This window comes from Strix uralensis, chromosome 6, assembly GCF_047716275.1.
Source record: "Strix uralensis isolate ZFMK-TIS-50842 chromosome 6, bStrUra1, whole genome shotgun sequence".
Lineage (NCBI taxonomy): Eukaryota > Metazoa > Chordata > Aves > Strigiformes > Strigidae > Strix > Strix uralensis.
In genome coordinates this window covers 17,608,726-17,632,861 of record NC_133977.1, presented here as the reverse complement: position 1 = coordinate 17,632,861, position 24,136 = coordinate 17,608,726, and the positions used below count along the sequence as shown (strand labels likewise).

Below are 24,136 nucleotides of genomic sequence, written 5' to 3'. Positions count from 1 at the left end.
CACTGGGATTGATTTGTATATTTTACTTTATAATCTCTTCAGGATCCAGGTTTCCCTAGTAAATATTTGTATTGATTCCTTTGCTCCCTCAAAAGGAAATGACCTCTTTTCTTTTGAAAAGAATGATGAGTTTAGTAGGACTTTTGGACACTGGGCTCATGAACACATGCTGTTAATTTTTTTCTCCTTGCTTTGGTTTAGACTATCTCCCTTCTATCCCCAGTACAGGATTTTAGGATCCCTGTCCAACATCCATTTTATTTCAATGGCAGCACTGCATCTTTCATTGCCAAGTGCTCAAAGCAGTGACTGATGCTATTTGTTAAAGTATTCAGAGCCTGGCATAGCTAATTTTCTGTATGGAACACATAATGATAGGACTGAGAATGGAAAAACATACCAAGTTGATGTCTATTTTTTGCCATTTCAGGACAATGCTCTCTTTAATATTTGTCAGTGCTTTGTCCAATTTCTTTGACTTTCCTAACAGCTCTTGTGCCTTCAGTAAAATGTTCCGCAGCTGTAAGAAAAATGTCCTGATACAGTAGGTGTACATTTTGTTTCAAGAGAACCACTTTACTTCTTCCTAGCTCCTAACTGGGATTCACCCACCTTGGCACTGTATACCCTGGGAGTGACTTCTAGCTACTGGGACTGCACATACACATTTTACAGATTTAAATGTGGAGGTAGCTAAGGTAGCATTAGCCTTGGCTCATTCTTACTGTGATCTGAAGAGAGCTCTATTACTATGCCTCTTCCATGTTTTCCTGCTGACTGTTGTTTGTGCAGAGATCTGGTTTAGCACATGTATCTAATACATGAATCCTGGAGTAGGTCTGAGTGTTCATAGCCATGGGGAGTTATATTCACCTCCTTGTATCATTCCACACGAAAAGTTTATCATATATTTGTAACCTTTACCTCTGGTGGTCTGGAAATAATAAGAATAGAAGAGTTAAAGTAGTCCTGGGTCATGTGCTTCGAAGCATGAGCTTTTATAAAAGGGGCTGGATGAAACTGCCCCCCTCAGCAGGTCATTCTGCACACGCAGAGGTGAGGCAGTGCAGTTCTCTGAGATTGCCTTGAATGTGGAGAACTTTGTGTGAGGTAGGTTGATTTTCATCCTCTTCCCTGTACCTTTCCTAACAGTCACGCTCTGTTCTTTCCTAGTGGTGGCGATCTATGACTACACGAAGGACAAAGAAGATGAGCTCTCGTTTCAGGAAGGTGCCATCATTTATGTCATCAAGAAAAATGATGACGGCTGGTATGAAGGGGTCATGAATGGAGTGACGGGGCTGTTCCCAGGGAACTATGTGGAGTCGATCATGCATTACTCGGAGTGAAGACTAGAGGACAGAACACTGCATCTCTTGCTGCAGGAGCTGTCAGGGCTTCCCAGATCTCCACCAGCCTCTGGGGCCCCATCCAGTATAACTGAATGAAGGATAATTGTAACAACCACTCTTTTGGGGGTTTTTTTTGTTTGTTTGTTTTTTTCCCTCCCCTCATTATAAAACAATAGTGATTTGAGTTGTTTGAACAAATGGCTCTTCCAGCTGCCAGCAGAGGCCATCCTGAGCCATCTGATGTTGAATTAAGCTGACCCATTCAGATGTAACAAACTTGTTGAGTAGCTGATACTTTACTGGAATTCTGACTTCTCTGACAGGCTTTGGGATCTGTCTCAGGAATCCTCTGTGCCCTTGTGGTACTACCCTTGGCAGCAGTGCCTGGCGCTTGGGATGTCCTGGATGCTTGCGGTGAAGGGTTACGGGCCAGTGGACATCCCTCCTGTTTCTACACTACGCTCCTGTGCAGCTGGAAGAACAGTCGTGTGCTAGGCAACACTGGGATTTCTGCACAAAGCTGTTCCTGTAACTGACTTCCAGATAGTTGGATACATCTTTAGCATAAACACTTCTGCAGCTGCTCTGCACATGTAGGCTGACACAGGGGCACACAGAGCTGGCTTTCATTCACTCACCTTTCAGTTTAGACATTTAAGATGGCTGCAGCCCAGAGGACCCCACCCCCATTTCCTCATCTTTTGAATGCCACAGATTTGTTTCATGTTCAGCACTGATGTAAATGTGCTCCTCTCCGCAGCGAGCTACTCGCCATGGGTGCTGCCGGTTTAAACAGAACTCACAGATGCCGTTGACGGTGAAGGCGAAACAAAGTTTACAGGTCCTCCTGGGGTCTGAGGATAAACTCTAGGGGCTGTGATCTAAGGTTCAAATCTACTCACGCCTGCTTGCACTAGAGAAACTTACCCCCAACTTTAGTCTTATGCACAATATAATCTTAAAAATCCAATCAGGTATTGTAAATTGGCTATTTTGTACTTGATGACTAGATTTGCATATGTACTGTGAGAGCCCTGTGCAGAGGCAGGACAAACGGCAATTGTCGTCTTCATGTCTGTTGCCAAAATCTCTTCAGTGGAAGTAAAAAGGGCTGTTGTGTGTACTGGTTTCCCATGGAAATCCAAGCAGTAACTAGTAGTAGTCCTAGCTCTTCCCCCAGCCCTCTCCATTGTTTATTATAAAGAAATAGATATTTTGAGCTGTACTGGTGGATCTGGGGTGGAGTAATACCAAGTGAAGGCTCTGTAGCCCCTTGTGTCGATAGTTTGCTTTTTAATCTAGTCTCAGTTAAAACTACTGCTCAGTGATTCTGCCTAGCAGATCGGTGTAAAGTGATGGCTGTACTAGTCTGCCCTTAGGAAGGACTAAATGTTATCTTTGGGTAAATGTCATGCATTAACAGAGTGAACTGATTAAACCTCCTGTTGCAGTCCTGCTAGCTTGCAAACTGAGCTGACCCCTGTATTGTGAGAGCCTCCTGGGCCAGGGCATCCTCCTGGACGACTTTTGACTGTTGCCTGGCCAAGTTCCAGCTTGTACCAACAGTTGGTTGTCCGAGGCGAGACAGTGCTGCAGCTGTCTTGTGAGGCATGTGTTAAAACTGAGCCCTGCACAAGAGGGCGCTGCCGGGGCTGGGTTTGTGACAGTATTGGCAAGGATACAGGTAATTGACGGGATCCGCTTGCTTGGCAATTAGTGCAGTGTCAGGGTGGAGCTGCAGGTCTGGTGTAAACCTGGGCAGGGAAGAGCCATAGCTGCTCACGGGGGAGGAAGGAGGAAACAAGCAGGTGAGGTGTGTTTGTGGATATGGGTGAATGTGATCACCTGCTTGCAGAAGAGTGAGTTAACTCCTGTGATGGTGCGTAAGGAGCTAGTTTGGTTGAAGCCTACAGGAGGTACAACTTTGAAGAAACTGGTGCGAAGGTAGGAGTTACTTTCTCCCCTGCTCAATCCACAGCTGTGTAGCCAAGACACCCTAGTCTTCTGCCTGGAAGCTGACAGCATTATTGTTTGGGATGTTAGCCAGAACTGATACCCTTCTACCTTCCTCTCTGAAAACTTTTGTTTCACAGCAAGACTAACAGAAGCAGCCATGTTCAGTTCTGTCAGCCCGTTGTTTCTCTGGGAGCAAGCCTAGGAACACTGGTTGTGCAGTCACCAGAGTGACTGTTCTGGTGTCACAGGGCAGGGCTACACTTCTTGCACGGGGAGGCGTGCTTGCACCCAGCTTGTTGCCTGGGTGATTGAACAGCAGTATTGCACAAGCCTTTGGTGCTCGCAGGGTGGCTGTTTTCCAGGACATCAGAGCATTCCTGGTTTCTCTTGCCCTGGGTATGTTTGTGGAAAGACTGAGCACATGATGCTCCCATAGATCAAGTTATGGCAGCTTAGTGAGTTACTAAATGAGAGCTGAACCTCTCTCCCAGTGCACCCATGCTCCAGCTGGGAAGTCACATGTTGTTAGTGAAATGTCTTTTAACAGTCTGTGTAAAAGTGTGTGCTTGAATACTTCTGCCAGGTGGGTGGGGATAGGGTGTCCTTCCACTGTGTGTGATTGATACACACCTGTGTCCATTTTCGTTCAGCTGGTTGTTCATCTTGCAAGTTTTCTGTGTTGCGAGAGCAGAGCAGTGTGAACTCGGGGAAGTGCTGAATGCTTGCCAGAGCTCAGCATGGAGGATGAGGCTGCAAAACCTTGAAAGTGGAAGATGTGAAGCTCCTTAAAGAACATCAGACTTTGGTCTGATGGGCCAGTGGTTAGTTTGGTCCCTGCTGGTAGCACGTGGAATTGTTTATCCTGCAAGAGCTGCTGGGGATGGACTTTTTGGGTCACCTCCTGCTGGTTTTATGCTTTATTATGCAGTACAAATGTAAAGAAATTTGTTGAGCTTTATGCATATTTTTTATTTTGTACAGATTTTAATTCTGTGGCTTGTTTGGGGATGATGTGATGTAATGGTCATAGACCAGGGCAAGGTAAACAGGCTTTGTATGTTAATGTTACATAGATTGCATGCTAGTGAAGTCAGTGAGGGTTGTGTTTCCAGTTTTGTCCCTTGTACTTCTCCAAAACCTTCTCCCCTCTGCCTCTTTTTAATTTACGTGTTTACTTTAAAAGGGGGTGGAGAATGGGAGGGTAACACCTCAGTATCAAATATGTGCACAAAAATCTTGTGACTTGAGTTCTGCTGCCACAGCTGAAGGTGTTCAGCATCTCAGGCTCTTGAATCAGCAGTGTGTATGCATGAGAGAGAGGTGGGGGAAGGAGACACTCCAGAATAGCCCAAAGAGTGCTGTACGGCCAAAATGAGTGTGTTTCTCCCTTTGTGAGAGCTGCCTTAGCCCAGCCAGCTGTTTTCATTGTGCACAGAAGTCAGTCAGCATCCTCTAGCGGTGTATTTTGCCTTGGTTTGCTGTATCAGAGATTTCCTTGCTCTTGGCCCCAGGGACAAAGCTATTAACTACAGCAGCCTCTCCGCCATGTGCCTGCGTGAGAGGAAGTCCAACCAAGTCTGTCCCCATCTAGTGCCGAAGCAGGTTATTTTGGTGCCTTCTTTCTAGCCTAAGAGAGATGGCTGAGGTTGTGTGTGTCTCACCCATTTATCCCGCCCCCCCCCCCCCCCCCCCCGGTGGATTCATGTTCTTTGTTTCTCTCTCTGGCTGTTGCAGCAGAGGGGTGAGAGGGGCAGGAGGAGCAAGCAGCCAGTTTTGCGCTTGAGCATCCTGGTGGTGTGCCCATGCCCACTGCCTGGAGCAGGCACAAGGGAGCTGAAGCATTGCCTGAACACTTGCTGGCCTGACCGCTGAGGCACAGGCAGTTGCAGATGCACTGAAGAGCCATTGCTGTCCCCCGAGACCAAGAGGCGTTGGCACGGCCTGGGGGGCGGGAAATGGCAGAGCTTGGTGGGTGTTACCAGGAGGCTGACCTGCCTTCCTGGGATTCAGCTTGGCCTTGCGGTTAGTTAAGTTGGGTGTTCCTGAAAGTGGCTGGAGATTGGTGCTGGTTTGAGCCACAGCTCCCCATGGACCCCGTGGTCTGTGGCTTACCAGTGGCTGCCAGGAAGGCTTAGACCCAGTTCGTTCTTGCTAGAGCAGGTTGTTCTCTTTTCACAGCTCCTGGGCATTTTCTTTGCTGCTCAGGGATTTTGGTGACAGCCAAAGTTGACATTGGCAGCAATGCACCTTCTGGAAAGTGGCACTTTTACCTAGGGCATTTCAGTTGATCATGAAAAGAAAGTGAGGCAGCAGCAGGACTGATGCTCCTTTTCTGGCAGAGGGGAGGCTGCCTGCCTGCTGTGTATGTGCCTATTGTTGACTAGAGGGGGAGGAGAGTCATGCACTGATACAAACTGTTGTGCTTCTGTCGTGTCTCCTGCCTGTGCTTGATGGTGACTTAATGCTGTGCTCTTCCCGCCAACTCCCACCACTTCCTAGCAAGTGCTGCGGATGTGTGTCTGCTGGAAATGAGCTCTATTACTTATGTCCCCGGGCTTCAGGTATAAATCGTTTTCCTTTCTGCCACGGATGGGACTTTATGCAGGTTAGTGTTAACAGGGCTTCACCTCCTAGAGGTGGGACAGGACATCGCCTTGTGGAACAGGTGGCCTCTGCATTCTCAGCTGGGCAACTTGTTGGCAGGTGCTAGAGGATGATGTTGGAGAGGCCGTGGCACGGGGGCTCCTCCTGGGAGTGGTACTTGCATTGAGAGTGGCAAGGCACTGCGTGAGCACTGCCGCAGTTCAGGAAGCGTTACAAACCCCATGCAGAGACTTCAGTTCCTATGTTGACAACAGTGGCAGTGAGAAATGTACAGCGCTGTTGCATTCACTAAGGCGAGTATTTACAGCCCTAATCTAGAGAAGACGGTGGTGTAAACGGAGCACTGGCAGGTAGATGATGGGCTCTAGCTTACAGGGTACCACTTTCATGAATTTACTGTGCTTACAGGTATATTCACCTTCCCCACCTTTTGGCATCTCTCAGTATTAGGTACTGCCACATTTTGTGGATAAAATAGTATTACACAGAGGTCAGAATAGTGCAAGAGGGAACAGTTTGTGGTTTTGGTTTTTTTTTTTTTTCACCCTGGTAGCTGAAGTCAGTGTGTAGTAGCAGTCCTATTGATCTACTTTCGATTTTGAAACTGCAATAGTGGGACCCCCATCTCACGCCCATGGGAAGGTTGCTGAAAGCTTGATGCAGCCAAGGTGTGCCAGCTGCTGTTACAAAGAATAATTCACAGACCATGGTGTTCTGCTGCTTTCATTCAAAAAAACCCACCTCTGTGTTTTGTGCAATCTCCCACCCATGCAGGAAGTGTTTTTTCTTTGGTACCCTAAACAGAGAATTTTATTAGCACCTTTGGTTATTACAAGGCGTAATACAAAACAGTAAAGTCAGCAGCAGCCTGTTGTCCAGCGGTAAGCCTACACCCAGCATCCTGCTGACCACTGACATGGTGACACTGCTGAAATGTGTGCAGTACATTTGTTCCTGTTAAAACCTCAGAAGAATACTACTGCTATTGACTAATGAGGAAGAGCTGTGTACAAATTCATTTCCATTACAGCGCCTTGGTAAAGTGCTGACATGTCTGAGATTATTTTGTAAAGAACAAGTGCTTCTTTTCACATTTGAAAAAGTGTCTTTTGCAACTTGCATGGACAAGTAGTTTCTATGAATTCTCTGGAAATGTCAGTGTCTAACATGGATTTTGTCCATGCACTTTTTTCTGAAAGCAGATACCCCCCCCCTCCTTGGTTTGCAGTCAGAGGAGAAGCACACTGTGCTTTTGCTTTTGGCACTGCTGATGCAGTGGATGAGCGCAGAGCCCACTGTAAATGACCAAGCCCGTAGGACTCTGGGGAGCTATACGCCGCCAGTAACGTTTTATTGTGTGTGCCATTTGAACCACCTTCCAGTGAGTGCAAAACCCAATTTTTAAATTTTTTTAATTGTACTTGGAATTAACTGTTGCTGTGTACTAAACCCTCTTGTTACAAGCCCTAAATAAAAAGAACAAAGCACACACCATGTGTTCTGTGAGCGTGCCACTGCTGCGTCACATTCCTTGTCTTTGGCTACAGCCTTTCCAACACAGCAAGGCCAGGGACAGTCACTTCTGTACGCAAGAGCCCTGTCCCAGAGGAGCTCTGAGCACAGCACCTCCCACAGCAAAGGTGCTAGCGTTGGCATTTCCTGAATTTGCCACACTAATGCAACACCTTGAATCTCTGCTGTAAAAGCTGGTGGCTGATGCAGGAAGGGAACAGAGCTGAATCCCCTACAGTGGACCCCAGAGAGGGGCCGCAGCACCACTTACCAGCCATCAGCTGTTCCTGCGTGAGCAGCAGGACAGGACTCTGCACGCCTGCGGGAGGAGGCAGATGGAAAAGGTGAGCCTTCACACTGGGTCCTCTTTAGACCTGTAATTGGTGTGCACCGTGTTACTGGTACAGCCAGCTCTGACCCACTGGAAAGAACTGTGCAAAGGAACAACAAAAAGCAATTTTATTGAGAGTGAGCACATAAATGGTAACCTGTAGGCCATCAGGTATCTGATTCCTACAGAGGGGAACCACTGATGCCCTGAGTGTGAGTTCTGAACTCATGAAAAAGGAAAATGGCAAGACAGAGGATGAAAACAGATTATTAAATTTAACTACATCTTTATTGAATTCTGCATATTCCATTGTATAATGATCTATATTGGGTACTCTATAATGTAGTATTTCTTTTGTCCTCTCCCATGCTTAAAAAAGTATATTTATACATATATTTATATATATTTATAATATGGCAAAGCTCCCCCCAACCTGAAGCTATCAGTCTAAAAGAGCTTTGATTTTTCTTTTTGGAAAGGGAAGAAGAGGGGAGGCAATCCCATTAAAAGATAAAATGTGCAATTTTCTTTTTAAAGCAGTAAACATGAATGTATTTACAGCACTCAGCACAAGTTTGCTGCACAGACAAATCATTGCAATGACACTTTTTTCCTTACATTTGCATCCCCAGTATTATACAGAGTATCACCAGTGGCTGCTAACAGTTAGTCTAAGCCATGAAACGAACTGCTACTGCAGTTAATTCCTGGTCCACTGCAGTCCACTAGAAGGAGACCTAAGATCTGCAATTACAACTTGTGACAAAGCATTTAGTTTTCCTTTTAGAAGTACAAGCTTTATAGTGCTGCACCAAACCAGCAGCAGGGAGCCTTGGGCACAGGTTCATTTGCTAAACTGTCCTTTGCCCCTGCCCCTTGCAGATGTGTGCCCTGTTCTCCAGCCCAACTGCTGCTGCAGATCAGCAGCACTTCAGCTCTGGGCACCTTAGCCTCAGGTGAGGCTGGTGTAAGCACATCTGCGGACCTGGAATTTAGCTCTGAATGCATCTTTGGCATCTTGGGAAAGGTGGGAGGAAACTATTTTCCACTGTAGGGAACAGTTGGTTCAATTCCTCAGTCTCTTAAAAGACTAGTTGTCTTTAAGCATTTAAAGGGGGGGGGGGGGCAGTCCCAAAAGTTGTTACTCAAGTTCCTTCTCACTCATTTCCCTCACTAAATCCCTGCCGTGGGGGATTGTGCATATAGCACTAGTTCCCTTTCTTCCAACTTCTCTAGCTCTCCTCACCAAAGATACACACTCCCGCTGAACAGAGGGCTCACCGAGTCCTTGCCCTGTTGAGTGCCTCAGAGCACCAACTAGCCATCAACTCAAATCACCTTTTTTACCATGTTGGTGGCAATTACTTTAATTTACATTGTGAGGTGTAAGTATGTGTTGTCACCTCACTTGCAGTTTAGTGTCTTTTCAAAACTAGACAAAGGCTGTGACTCATTGGATCACAGTATTAGTGAGTGCTGACCCCCTGCAATATAACACTGGTTTTGGGCATTTTTTTAATTGAAGGAGAAAAATAATTCAGAAGGGATAATTACTCAACTTTAGACAAACTTATAATTCCAAAATAAAAGCTTAAAACCCACCAGCACATTACAAAAATGTGTAAGAGAAACTATCCCCTGTAGTGTTAAATCCTCTGTGGTTTGGAGTCTGTCCTGATTGTGTGAGGAAATGCAAAGCTAAACACCCGGAGCCACAGATGGGCTTTGGGAAAACATCTCTACCCCAAAGAAGACAGACTTCCCTCACCTCCAAGTGTCTGAACAATCTAAAATTTAACAGTGAAAAAAAAACCAAACCCAAAAAACCCACCAAACTCACATGTTCTGGCTGCATCCTTACTAGCTTCTGTCAGGGGTTTATATTGCTTTCCTGGAGTGCAACTGATGCTAACATGACTATCTGAAGTACAACTCATAGTAAGACCCACTTAAATCTTATTTTGAATAAGAAACAAATTTACCTGAAGTAAACCAACTGAAGTAAACCAATTTAGTTCTATGCAGTTTTCTGTAATAAGCAGAAAATTTCTCTTCTGCCCTTCTGCTGTTGAAACAACACTTAAAGGAACCAATTAACTGTGGAAAAAAATAATTTTAACTCAGAGGAAAACTGGCCATACTTTCTCTCTGACATGATTTATCTGGTTGCCTAAGGGCACATCAGAAGAAATTAGAAAACCTTTAAATGTGCAAGTCCAGAACAGTCAATCTTAAAATGCACTTGTTGAAAAAAACTGCTCTCTCTCCCATCAGACCTGAAACCAAAGGGATCAGGTACCTTCACTTTGTTTCCCTGATCTGTCAGTCAGTCACTGTTGCCCTGCCAGGAAACTGCAAAGCTCAGGAGAGGAGCTCTTTGGCTTTGAGGTCATGCACCAAAGTCAGAGCAAGCAGTGGTGGTTTGCCACAGGAGGAACCTCTGCACAGGGTGAAGCAGGAACCTTCCTGTTCCACAGAAAATAAGAGGATTATTTTATTGTGAGACTTGTGCCTAACCTCCTCAACCAACCACAGATTTTAAAAGACTAAATGGAACCCCCAACATATCCACCTCAAACATGTCACCTATGATTTATTTAGAACCTGTGGTTTTTTTGTTGTTTAAAATAATTTCTCCTCTAAGCTTAGTGCTGATATAAGAGCCTAGTTTTCTCTTCCAAAGCAACTCCCCAAGACCTGAATTACAATGAAAGTTTCAGAGCAGACTACCTCCTTGCTTTCTACACCTGTGCTGCAGGCACAGAGGAACCGGGCTGAACAGGAGGGACACCCTGCAGCTCACAGAGGTTGATGCTACTGCTGCATGGCAGAGAGGAAATGAAGACCAAATCTGGAACAGATTAACAAATGCAGCTGTACACTCTCAGCTGCCCCTGCAGCAGCAGGGCTTTTCCCACACCCACCTTAACAAGTGTCAAAGGCCATACGCTTCATCATGTAACACAGCTACAGCTGTACTCTCTTAGTATTTTAGGATCAAAGCATCTGCTATCTTTGTGTCCAGAGTATGAAAGCTCAACTTTCGCATGCTCATTTTAATACTGCCAAAAGGATTACAGCCCGTGTTTGCAGCAGGAAGCTTCTTGCTGTGTGTCTGAGATCTGGCCCCTTTGTTTTCTGATTTAAATAAATATATAATGGTGCAATTATGAGACCAGTGCACATGGGGGAAAATAACTTACTTGCAAATAAGGCATAAATATTTACTGTCACAAAACCAGTAAATACACTGGAAAAGCAAGTTACAATGAGGGGTCTCATAAGCTGAAAAGGCAACCAGGTTGTCTGAACCACACTAGCCAAATTTCAGTGCTTAGCTGAGAGAAAGCTGCAGCCACTCCATTTCTGTATCGCTACTGGCTTAGGAAGTAAGTTGTAACAAGAAGGAATACGGGGTGCCACCTTTGCTGACGCTCATTCTTTTTGCTGCAAACTTAAGAGTTAAAACTCCCATCTCCCAGCAAGCTGTGTAGCAGCCTGCAGTAGTAAGCATGGGTTCGTTGTCTAGGGAGAGATACTGGATAAATGAACTTGGGCACAGGAAAATGAGAACAAAGTTCAAATGCCTCTGAAGAAGCTGCACTCAAACCATTGCCCAGAGGTACCCACGCTGAATGAACAGAAGTAAAAGGGCTGGAACTGACACACACCAGTGGAGCTGTCTTGGGTGAAAAGAAAAACAGATGGGGCAAGCAGAATTCCCTGACTGCTCCCACCTGGGAGCACACACTGCATCAGCCCAGATGCATCTTGCCAGGGAGTAGGAGGAGAATATGTGCACTTACCCATCATTAGTAACAGCTGGGGAGTTACAACTGTATCTGCACACCTTTTGCTCCACTGGTGGGTATGAGCCCCAGGAGCTGCGTACAGTACAAAGCAGCAGGAGGACCAATGTTGAAAATCACAGCACCCATGAATTTCAGTATAGCTTAACAACCTCCCTGTGAAGTTATTCACCAGCTACACTGAGCAAGCTTAAAATCAACAATGCAAATGCTTTTAAGGACACTTTATAAGCACAAAAATAGTAGAAACAAAACTTTGTGAACAATTTGAAAGATACAAAAAAGTGCCTTTCCATAGCAGTGCTTTAAAAATGCACACAATGGTATATACTCTTATTGCTCAAAAAAACTAGTCTGAAATATTAAAACAATTTCCAGAGGTGCTGAAACAGATTTTTAAAAAATCATATGAAACAGGTCAGCAGAGACAGCACCATTAATTTTTCTCTTTTCATGATGCGCTTATTTAAAACTATATAGTTATAGATGTCATTTTTCCCTTCTAATTAGCAAAGATTTTTTCCTATTCATAAATTATTCACAAAGACATTTATTTTATTATTTGGATTTCTTAAAAAACATTTTATAAAAAAAAGGAATGGGGGACACTGTCACAATATTTCTTAAATCTATCAGCCTGAATTACTCTATTGAGAGATTAGTTTTACATCTTTTTTACACACTTGAGGATACTGTCAGGTCAAGCTACTTCCTTCGTTTCATTCTTTGGGGGAAGGAAAGCATTTAAAATTTGCTTCTGGAGAAGAGGTAAACAGTAAAATAATTTGCCATCTGAGCCTATACAGTATCCCTGTGGTGACGAGGGAAGTTGTAACAACTGAAGATGGGGTAGGTACAGTCCAAGTATTCTAGTTACTTTACAAAAGTTGTGTACCACTACCCTGTAATGAACGTGCATGATACGTAAGACCACTTATGCTAACTACACTACCAATGTCCCAGTACATGGGTAAGACCGTACAATCAAGCTACTGAAGTACAAGAAAAAGGACTCTAGTACTTGATCTGGTGATTGACTGTGAGCCGGTGGCAAACAAAAAAAACCATAAAGCAAATATGGTAAGTCTATTTACTACTCATACAGGCCCTTATATTAGCAAATGTTATTGCCTCTCAAGGTTGGGTTTTTTTTCAGTCTTCTCCCTTGACTGCTAGAAGTGCAACTTTGAATTAACAGGTTTTAGCACTGATTGCAGTCTCTGGCAGGTGGAAGAAAAGAAGAGAGAATTCCCACTTGGCCTGAACTTACCACTCCCTTCTCTCTTTCTAGAAGGGGAAGTTTCCTGACAGTTTCTAATAAATTACAAACAATACTTTCTTTGAATGCTTCCAGATGCTTGTTTTTGTAAAGATAATACATCTTATCAGGCACAGACAAGGTGAGACTGTACGCTGTGTATGCTTGTGCGAGACCATAACACTCTCTACAGAAACCTACCTGTTCATTCAGGGAAAGAATTACACGTACAAGTGATGCATCGGCGTGGGTCAGCATTGTGGGTCGGCATCGACTGCAGGAGTCCTGGCAGCTTTCAGAAGGGGTTAACACAAATATATTCATCTTCAGCCACAGAAACAAATGATCGAGCCTACTATAAAGTTAGAATGTATAATGGATTGGAATAATATATATTTATCCTACTTACTGCATGGGCAAATAACTTTGAAATAATTTGTAGCAGTGTGTATTTTTCAACTGTTTGGAAGGGAGGGGGAGGCTCTTTATAGTATAAATATATTTCACTCCAGCCCACTATATATAAAATCTATTTTCTTCCTCAGAACATACTCATTTTCAGTAGTATTATGACCAGAATGTTTTGGTATGTTGCATCTGCACTTTTCAATCAATGGACAATGTATAGTTACTAGCAGAACACCTCAGCTCTGCACCATTTATCCACCACAAACTGCCAGGAGGTTTGTGTGTGGGGTTTTGTTGGTTTGTGGGTTTTTGGTTTTTTGTTTCTTCCTTTCTTTAAAGTGCCCCCTACATCTTCATCTTTGTGGTAAGAGTTGACTGGTTACAGAGTCCAATTCCAGATAATATAGTGACTGAAACAATAAATACGGTTCTACAAAAACATTCTGGTTATCTTCTATAATTGCGACGAAATATATCACAATATATTATATACCTACACTTATAATACATGCACAAACATGTCTCACGTGGACAGACACTACAAAAAATTATCTCCCCCCCCTCCCCTAAATGCAGAAAAAGTAAGAAAATGGGGGTTTGGTCCAATCCATATGAAGGGTAAAAGAAATTGAAAGGACAAGTCAATGCCTCTCTACCCACCTTTCCCAATAAACATCAACACCCCCAAGCCCCCAACTTTTTTGGCCTAGCCATGAAAGGGGAATGTCTTTACATTTAGCCTTAGCTACAGTTTGAGATCACCTCTTTTGCTGGAGCTATCATCTGCATCCCCACATTCTCTCCAAGTGAGCAAGATCGCAGGTTGGTTGATCACGGAGTGGCCCACAAGTCATGGAGAGCGCCGGCCCCTGGGCACTGACTACCAGTCCCGTGACAGCTTGGTGTTCTGATCCCTTTTGGGAGGTGCGGGGGGTGGCCCCCTCCGTAACGTTGCATAGCCAGATATATGACTGCCCCCAAAGCTGCTTGTCTTCTGCTGGTCAGCCAGCAGCTCCGGTGGAGGCGGAGGCAGGGCCATGTCGTCCATGGTGGCTGTGGGCTCTGTTCTGGACATCCGCGCAGAGGAGAGGGAGCCATGCCGGGTGATGGATTTCCGCTGCAGCGTCCGGTTGAGGTCTGCCAGGAATCCCGGCTGAACGCTGAGGCTGGACTTGGGTGAAGTGGGCACTTGAGGGCCAGCTGACCCTGGTGGCTCTGTGACCTCTGCCTGTGTCAGTCGAGTGCTGTCGTTCCGCTTGGGACGTGTGGGTGGTGGGGCTTTTTTCACCGATGGTTTTGACCACGCCTGAGGCTGGGGATTGACAACAGCGACTTTTGGGGAGGTGCTGCCTGAAAACACAGATGGGATCTCAACTGGTGGGAGAGGAAGATCTATTTCAGGTGGTGGTGGTGGAAAGTCTGAATCAGATGGTGGTGAAGGAAATTCAACCACAGGTTCCTTCCCAGACACACCTGGAGCAGGAGCCTTGGCCGGGATCCCTCCTTGTGGAAGGACAATGGGCAGGCTCACCCCAGAAAGGTTGAGCTTTCCTGGCTTTGGAGGGGCTGCAGGAGGTGATGACTCCTTGGAAGGAGACCCTGACGGCTCTGGTGGGTGTGCAAATTTGCTGACAAGGCGGTCCACTGAAGGTCTCTTGGACTCATGGTACTCAGTGGAGCTGGTGGACTTGATACTGGAGTTTCGCTGAGGCGTTGGAGGCGGTTTCTTCCCTCCGGGGCTTGATGTCTTGCTGGTCTTTTTGACTGGAGACCCTGATTTGTCAGGGGGGGGAGAACCTGCAGAGGAAGCTGGGGAAGGAGGTGGAGGAGGAAACACTAAGCTGCTCTCTGGTGGAGGAGGGGGGAAATCTGGTGAAGGAGCAGAAGCGGGCTGCCATTTAGGCTTTGCCTTCACTGCTGGAGGTGACTGCGGAGCCACGCTCAGTGGAAGGGGTTTCAGAGGCTGGGGCTCAGTGGCAGGTGGAGTGGGAGGAGGTGGGAACTGGCTAACTATGTGTTTTACAACCGACGGCACTGGGGACTGAGGGGAGGGAGGAGGCTTCACAGAGAAACTCTGCTGCTTTGGAAATGTTGGAGGGGGAGTCGGGCCTGGAGGGGCTGGGGGCAGTGGAGGCACCTGGGGCAAGGTGACACTTGGTTGTTTCTTTATTGCAAGGGGCAAGGGAGCTGGCACAGAGGGGGTGACGTGTGTGATCCCTGGTGATGCTGCCTTCCCACTAGGCTGAGGGGGGAGAGCTGCCATGACAGGCTTTGGGGGTGCCTGGGGCGGTGGTGGGGCAGGCACAGGAGGAGGTGGTGGTGGCAACGAGGAGGTGGCAGTGGCCTGGCTTATATTTGGTTGAACCTGATGGATTTTGGGGGGTGGTGGCGGTGGTGTAAACTGTGGCACAGAGGGGGCACAAGGTGCTGGCTTCAGTTGTGCCATGGCTGAGCCCGGTGTGGGGGGAGGCGGTGGAGGTGGAGGAGGCGGCATGACCCCATTGGGGGGCACCAGTATCTGAAGCTTTCCTGAGGGCGGGGGGGGTGGGGGGGCCTGCTGTGCAGCAGGAACTTTGGAAAAAGGCCCGCCATGCTGGGCAGCGTTCTGCAACCTGGTGATAGTGCTGTACTTGACAAACATGGTGGCGGGCGAGCCTGCGGATGGGGTGGCCTGGCTGGGAAGTGGGGGTGGGGGTGGGGGAGGGGGGGGTGGGGGAGGCGGCGGGGGGGGAGGGGGGGGAGGCAGCGGGGGGGATGGCTGTGATGCTGTATAGGGGGTTGCCACTTTTGTCTGTGGGGACACAGGAGGTGCGACAGACAAGAATGGCCGACCTGCAGGCTCCATTCGGGCCTATTGGGAAGGGATTTTTAGTGGAAGTGGAAAGGGAGAAAAAGAAAAAGATAGAGAGGGAGGGAGGGAGGGAGGGAGGGAGGGAGGGAGGGAAGGAGACAAAGAGATTATGAAGTCAAGGTCTAAATGTGCCTGTCATTAAAAATTCAGTGGCAGATTACAGCATGCAGGAAGTATTAGCAAAACAATGTAGCAAGAGACAATTCCATACACTGGCAAGCCTGGACCATGCAGTCTGACTGGGCAGGCAGGGAGGAGAGCTGGCAACAATCGGCAGAGCCAAGTCTACTCCAAGCTAGGCTGAATGTCGGGGAGAAATACACCAGCCTTGTCACTTCTGTGAGGCAGGCAGCTGTACCCAGTGATTATCACTGGTCCTCCTCTGGGGCAAGTATGATGACCCAAACAGAGCACTCCCCAGAGCACCACAGGCCATGACAGAGGACATCAGGCAGAGCAAGAGACTCTGCAGACATCTCAGCTCAGTAAGACTAGAGTTAAACCATAAATGGCCTCCCAGAGCATCTGTGAAGCCTTTAAAGTTGGTTAGCTCAAGGCCTTACACTGGTGTTACAAAATGCAGAAATCTCCAACTGCTCTAAAACATGTATAGAGCAAGCTCTATGCAGGAATACTACTGAGTTGTTTCCACTCCACATGCTCTGATATCCAAGACTGGCAAGGAAAAAACATGAGGGAAAATGTGGAAGAACTGAGGTTTCCTAGGAAAATTTCCCCTGAAGGAAATGTTTAGAGCTCTGCAAAAGAAAGTTAGCTTGAGAAAAAGTAGCTATACATGCAACTATTATGTTAAGCAGAAAAAGAAAGACAGGGAAAAGCTGACTAAGGGAAGGAGCAATGGGAAAGAAGCAGGCAATGTTTTAGTCTACTCCTTGGGTTCTGTTCAGTTCAGTTAAAACTGTAAGCCTAAATTCCTGTTAAGAATTAAAAAGATAATTGTATTACTCAAGTTTATAAACATCCTCCTAATACAAAGTGGTTTGGCTACAAGCCAAGTTGTGAATTTCACAGCGCACAGCATGTAAACATGCATTAGAAATGCAACACCAACATGGCAACTACCTGCACTGAGTACCTATACTTCATTAGTAGGTACTTTGCCACAAGTTAGCCCAATTGTGCTCATTTGCAGGTTTGCATATTGCTTTGTTCTAAACACAGGTGCACAGAGTATCTATATTTGCAGAACACCACCAAAAGGATTAGAGTCAGAAACAACAAACAGTGATTTACAACACACATGGGGTGTGCCTCTACCTGTCGCATTAGGTCTGGAAGGCAAGAGTTTAACAGTTCTGGAGCTAAATCAAGGTGTTCACATAACAAAACAGGAGAGAAATCTTGATCTCTTGCAAGTGTTAGTCTGCAAATTACCATTCTCCCAATCACCAGGTTAATGAATTTTCAAGTAGCACCACCTGACCTTAACTGTGCCCTGTATAAGGCACCACGGGTGTGCTGACCTTAGCTGTGCTGAGCTTCATTTTTGACACCTGAGACAGCAAAAGGCAATAGGAAAAATAAAAGCGGCATAAAACAGAGAGAGAGGGAGACCAAGGCATAACAGAACAGCTGTCCCTGAATGGCAAGACTTTGAAAATCTTGAATTTTGTCACTTAAAGCACACATAGTAAGCACACATTGTGATGCCTGTTGTAGCATCCCATTTGAAATAACATGTTCAAAATCTGACAAGCAAAATGAGACATAATGAGACCTTCACCACACAACTGTGAAGAATGTAAACAGATGAATAAAGCATTCTTTGGGCAAGCAGCAATCTTTCAAAATATGAAGTGGACAGATTACCTGCATTTTGGGAAAAGTGGGTTTTTTATTCTTAGATATATTTGAAACAGAAAGGAATTCTCCTCATATCCATTGAAGACAGCAGCTTTCACAGTGAGCAAATTTAACACTCAGGACAGGGAAAAGAATACTGTGCATCTCAGTAGGGGGAGCCCCTCCCATCTCCACAGAATCAAATTTCCATAACCAGAAACATATTCAGTGATACTTTGTTTACAGAAGAACCTTGAGACAGATCATCGTCCTTGTTCATCCCTATATGAGGTCTTTCTGTATATCCTGAAAAATTATTTATTGCATACTATCAATTCATATTTGTAGCATGCATCTTCATGACTATCTGGAACTCTCAGAAATGCTATAAAAAGAATAGTACCTATTTGTTTTAAATAACAACTGTGCTTTTTTGGTTAGTTGTTTTTCCTAAGGAAACAAGCTTTTGCAATTGAACTGTTTGCCATCTCTTTTCCTATGCCAGTTGCTTTTGGATTAGTTGGCAAATTTCATTCAAATATGACAGACCACTAGAAATCCCAATATATTTTCAACTTCAAGAAATTATGAAGTTACTGGCACCTGGTAAATGAGGGAAAAAGCAGGCAGAACTCACCCATTTTTAACTTGTTGAGCAGTTAGCCACTGGCCAACCAGTACAACATCCTGGCTGGCTGGCGAGCCTCAATGTCATCTCCCTGCTGAGCCAAAGCATGCTCTGTTCTGCCCTGCTTGCTGAGGCAGATGAGACAAGGGTGACAAGGGGGGGAGAGCTGTTGCAGAAGAGGAAGGTACATGCTGAACAAGTCTCCATTAATTCTGCCACTTGCAGCAACCTGCCCATATGAACTTCTTAAGCCAGCTTCGTCACTAAAGTACTGTGGAATAACTACCTCCTCTGAACTAACTGTTTGGAGACTAATCTGCCTAAACCAGCATGTCTCAGCATCACTGCAACTACCTTTTCATGTAAGTTACAATTTTTTCAACACTGTTGTTTCCTTTCTTGCCACACAATTTAACATTTTCCACTCCCAGTCTGACTTATTAAAGTTCCTTAGTCTAGATCTGTACAGGATAAAAAAAGCATGTACTGTAGTTTCACTGAAGGTAAATTTGTCATCAATCTACTCTGAATTTTTTAATGCGGCTTCAAATTATAATTTTACACAGTTCATTTAATTTGGATTCTTTGGAAGTTTCAGGGCAATCCATTCACCTGTGTTACACATGAAGAAATGTACCTTTTCTTCAATTTCTGCATAGAAACAAATTCAAATTGATGAAATCTTGAAACATGGATGGCCCTCAACAGGGAGCAGTCTGAATATTATATTTTTTTAAATGGCTTTAATCAGATAACAGACCAATTATTGGGATTTATTTAAATGAGCAATTGCTAGCAGTACTATTGACTTAGAACACCCCTGACCCAACTGTGGTAAACTTCAAACTTTTCTCTAAAATCTCAGAGAGAGTGCAGTAGCAAGATTTTCACATTGAAACCAAAACTTTAGGAAACATTACAGTTCTCACAGCAGTACTCCTTCACCTGTCAGATACACTCGAGTGCCCTTTTGCATCTACTCTGCTTCTGCAGAAATTATGCACCCTGTACACATACACAAGCCATCTGCTGATGAACATGCACCAGCTGTTGCACTCATGCAGTAAAAAAATCTGGATCACAATTTAGCAAGCTATGTTCTTGGGCTGAGTACTACATCACTATAAGAATCAGATAACTTCCAAGCCAGCAGGCACTGCAGAAAAGTTATGAATCCCAAAGAATGCAGCCATGTCAGTTTTCACATTGTGCCACGTGTGCTTTCTTATTTGAAAATGTGATGCTGTGTCTTATTTTCAGTTATCTGATGCACCTATGTCATGTGTAGTGACCCGTGGTTTTAGTTTTAAAAAGCTTGCTTTCTCTAGATTGAACCTGGGTTCTAGGAAAGATTCAAAATTGACAGGAGTGAAGACAGCTTCTCATAGCATCCTGCCAATGTACTTTCACACAACTGCTGCAGTTAATACTGACGTCATGGCTGTTCAGGAACCTGAAAATTCCTTTGAGCCTGACAACAAACCAGCTTAAGTGGCAATTCTGCTGTGTTTGGAAGTATTCCCCAAGAAGTACGCCCAGTCAAATACCACAGAAAGGACAGAAAACTAACCAAACCACAACAGACCTGAGCTCCAGGCTTCGATGGGTTAAAATCTTCTGTAAGTCTCTATCAGCAACAGGAGATATCAGATCTGCCTCAATCCACAACTGCTGTCAATTTTAGTACTTTTGCTTTGACCATATATGTGGTTATCGTTTCCATTTCCATCCAATAGAATAGAAAACATTAGAGTAAAAACTGCTGGAGTACTTCTTAAATAGATATACCTGCCTTCAAGACTCAGTTATTCACATCTTTACAATGGAAAGATGTGGCTAGTTAACTGGAGAAAGATCTTAGTGAAAGAATTTCATTCAACTTGTTAACAGCTGATCTTTTTATTTTGTCTTTATTCAACATTAGTTAATAGGATTTTATGTGAAGGGCTGTATTATGCCTTCAAAGAACAGAGGGCTCCTGTGCACAAAAGTAAAAGCAAGAACAGAAGGTTCCAGGGATGAATTCCCTGAAAAACCAATTATATGGCAGTGTATGTCAGTAACATAAGAGTAAAAAAAGAGAAGAAATCCCACTCAAGACAGAGGTGGAAGAGGTATCACTCTGTCTCGTACATTTTGTTGGGTGTTGGTTCTCAAACTAAAGTCTTCTTGTTACCTTGCTGGATTCCTCCAGTTGAGTGCCCCGTTTCCAGGCCTCGGAGAACATGGAGCTGACAATACTTTGGGAACGGACATGTCCAGCTGGCTGGGTGTCAGAAACTCCACTGTCAGACTGATTAGAATGATTTGATTGAGATTCTGTTTAGAAGAAAGTTAAGAAACAGTTAGCGTATGTTTCTGAATGTAAGAGTAAAGTTGGTGTGCTTATAATGCAAATCTGCGTGACATTTATTGGTCACACTTGCTAAACATATTATCCCACCAAAGGACATTGTTCCCACTAACTACTGCATAAGCTCTAGCTTGCATCCAGGCCATTGCTGTCTGAAAAACAAAACAGTGCAACAGATCCCTGATATTAACCAAATTTGAAGCTCCCCAAAGATAACAGCGTGTCAGATATGCTGCAAAGTGAAAACACTGCAGTTGTATAGGTTCTGAAACACCCAACAGCTCCTGCACTTTGGGAAAAGCCCCATTCCATGCAATACATGCAGCCCTGCTCTCTCCAGTACTCCTTCCCAGCACAAGCTTGGAAACAGACACTGGACACAGGCTGAGGACAGGCAAATTATGCTAGCCAAGGTAGTAGTCTGCTTCTGACTGCTCCATTCCCCAAGGAAGGAGAAGAAATGATGTGCATCCTGCAACTAGCAAACACAGATGATTCCTCTGGGTCCACAGGGTAACTTCAAAAGACAGCAGCAGTCACTGCCAGACCAATTTATCCAGCCTGGCAGAACATACACAGCTGGTGGGCTGTGGCTCAGCTCCCCACCAGAGGAGAAACTTTATCAGAAAAACACCCAGCTTCGATGGAGAAATTGTCAGTAACTGAGAATTTACCACTACACCTGGCAAGCTGTGCCACACAGTTGAAAAAACATGATGCCTTCCCAGTTAGGCTGAATTTGCTTAGCTCATTCTCACAGGCTACTTTCTGAACCTTTCCAATTCAGTAGCATCACCTTCCTGACCTGTATCTGTGAAGGACAAAACACTTGCACACAAGCCTGTTTTCAATAATGAAACTTGCCCTTGAGGGTTCAGAATAACCTGGCAACCTGTCTGTCAGTTCTGAACAGTGAAATGAGACTATATAAACTATTCATCAATTTTTAAACTGTTATGTACTACAAAAAACCCAGTCCCAGTCCTGCTGAGAGGTAAACTGGAGCATATTACTGGAGGCACACACAGTTTGACACAAGAACAGAAACGTTTTTTTCAAAGTTTGTCTCTGAAGAGATTGTTTGGATCTTTGCCTTTGGGCAGGACTATTTCTCATTTTCCAATTTCAAATATTTCAGTCAATAAAAGCAGTTTAAGAGCTACACACACATTCTATGCATCATTAAAACATACATTTGATTTCTTTTTTCAAATAGGTGAACATAGAGGCATCAGGAAACTGAAAAGAAGTTTCCTCTTCTCAGTATCAGAAAAACATTCTTTTTTGGAGGTGAATAAAAAAGTACTATATGTTCCAAATACATATACCACTCCAAGTAATATAATAATTATATTTTTATAATTTTTCCTCTATGTTTATACTTTTTTATATATATATATGTGTGTTAAACATAAAGTCTATGTTTTTGACTAAACATAGCATAAAAGACTTTGGAGAACAGTCCATTTCCTGCAATAGTCTCTCCTGAGGTCTCCAGATAGCGGATGATAAAAAAGGTAATTAAATCTTTCTATTATGAGACACATCACATTATTACCTGGCAAACTAGATGAGCTGGAGCCCGACTTGATACTGGAGCTAGACAAGGAAGTCCAGTCATATGCCGACTCTGTTCGCTTCAATGCTTCCTGATAGTTCATGTATAGTTGCTTCCCATACTAAGCAAAATGACAAACAAATTTAACAACTGTATATAGGCTGTGTACCCTTTTCAGACTGCTGAGCTCCACACCTCTGGCTTCTCTATTCCACCTTTTTCCGCCCAAAAAGAAAAAACAGACTCTTCATTAAGGAGCTCAGGCAACATTAATGGTTTATTAGTGAATTGCTGAAAAAAGCCCAATTTATTTATGCTAGAAAAGATAGCATCAAGCAAGAAATGGGCCAATGAATAAACTAAGCCAACCTGGGGATCTTAGAAAACAATTGTTTTCTCATTCTCTTTTCCCATAAGCCTTCTTTGTAAAATCTGTAAGGGAGCTGGGTAAAATCTAGCCATGATGTCAGTTAGAACTTCATCATGTGAAAGAGGTGCAGCAGAAACAAGAAGAAAGGGCCCAATTACTGAATTATCATAACAACCAAGCCTAACAATTTTGATAGGGAATAAAATATGTAAGAAGATTGTACAGTTCACGTTTGGAGTAGTTAAACAGAGGGAAGTTAGATTTAGCATGTATTTTGCTACGTAACTGTAAATGGTTTCAAACAGATAAAGACAAAAGGTCATGACAACAGTGCAAGACTGCCTAGAGGAGGTTACCTTAGCAATGCGGATGCCATTGATCCATTGGTGTAGAGTTCTTACGTCATCACAGCAAAGATACTTGATATACTGTGATTTCTTCTGGATCTGAGGATGCTGCAGAAAAATTATTAATCCTCATCAATATTTTAATAGCTAGGAATGCAAAGAAAGCCATTTATCTGTTGAGGTCTATCCAGACAAACAATGCCAGAAGCTCTTCAACAGTAGTCCGTATTTGAGCCCACTTAAAAACGTTTAAGAGTATTTCAGGTTGGCGGCAGCGGGGATTGTTTCACACACAGATTGGCAGTGTGTTCAGGTTTGAAACGCTAAGAAAGGGTGAATCTTTCAGTATGTTAGTGTTGAACCTTCTACCTACCAACGGTCTTGTGTACCTGTAAGGCTCTTTAGAAATCTTTACAGTCTCAAGCCAAATAGTCAGAACAGTGTCAGCTTGTAAAAACCTTTCCTAAACACAAACAAGAGACTGCCAAAGCATAAAGAACTCTCCTTTCGCTGTTCTATGGACTAACTCACCACCTGAAGGAGACAGCTGATATTTCACCTTTCTCTCACACCAAAAAAACCTGAAGGAAAACAAACACACTGGTCTTCTCTGCTTTTGTACAGCTTGAGTGAGACGCTCCACAAATGACATGCTGCTGAGCACAATCCCATTTTCAGCTTGTAAAGCCTTCAAGGTCCCCACCCTACTGATACGGGGCTATCATCGAAAATACTTGCTGCTCCCATATGCATGTATAAAAAAGAAAAGGCGCTGTATTTATCAGTGCTGCAGTTTCAAATATCAGACACTGGAAATCATTCTGGATTGGTTATTCATTTCTTTGCTGTCCATGTTGTAGAAGTTACATGTCTCACAGCTGTCAGGGCAAGTCTAAATATTCAAGTTCTTATCATTTCCTCTGTTAGCTTACAGTTCAGTGACACAGAGTTTTGCTAGATGATCACAGGTATTTAAGTTTTACTGAAGACTGTCTG

The 24,136-nt window shown here is 44.3% G+C and overlaps 2 protein-coding genes across 20 annotated transcripts in view; one reads left to right on the top strand and one right to left on the bottom strand.

Annotated features, from left to right (window-relative positions):
* The window catches only part of ABI2 (abl interactor 2), a 72,017-nt gene extending 64,616 nt beyond the window's left edge, over nt 1-7,401 (top strand). For all 17 annotated transcript variants that reach the window (XM_074873002.1, XM_074873014.1, XM_074873006.1 and 14 more), the window contains one exon: nt 1,174-7,401. In XM_074873002.1, the coding sequence (XP_074729103.1) occupies nt 1,174-1,349 (176 nt within the window). In that variant the 3' untranslated portion in view covers nt 1,350-7,401. The remainder of the gene's footprint in view (nt 1-1,173) is intronic.
* Nucleotides 7,402-7,866: 465 nt separating this feature from the next.
* Nucleotides 7,867-24,136, bottom strand: part of RAPH1 (Ras association (RalGDS/AF-6) and pleckstrin homology domains 1) — a 104,958-nt gene continuing 88,688 nt past the window's right edge. For 2 of the 3 annotated variants that reach the window (XM_074872995.1, XM_074872996.1), the window contains exons 11-14: nt 23,150-23,248; nt 22,424-22,544; nt 20,689-20,831; nt 7,867-16,081 (exon numbers count right to left, since the gene is read on the bottom strand). In XM_074872995.1, coding sequence (XP_074729096.1) covers nt 14,111-16,081; nt 20,689-20,831; nt 22,424-22,544; nt 23,150-23,248 — 2,334 coding nt within the window. In that variant the 3' untranslated portion in view covers nt 7,867-14,110. Of the gene's footprint in view, nt 16,082-20,406; nt 20,832-22,423; nt 22,545-23,149; nt 23,249-24,136 lie in introns of those variants that run through there. The other variant, XM_074872997.1, reaches the window with a different exon arrangement.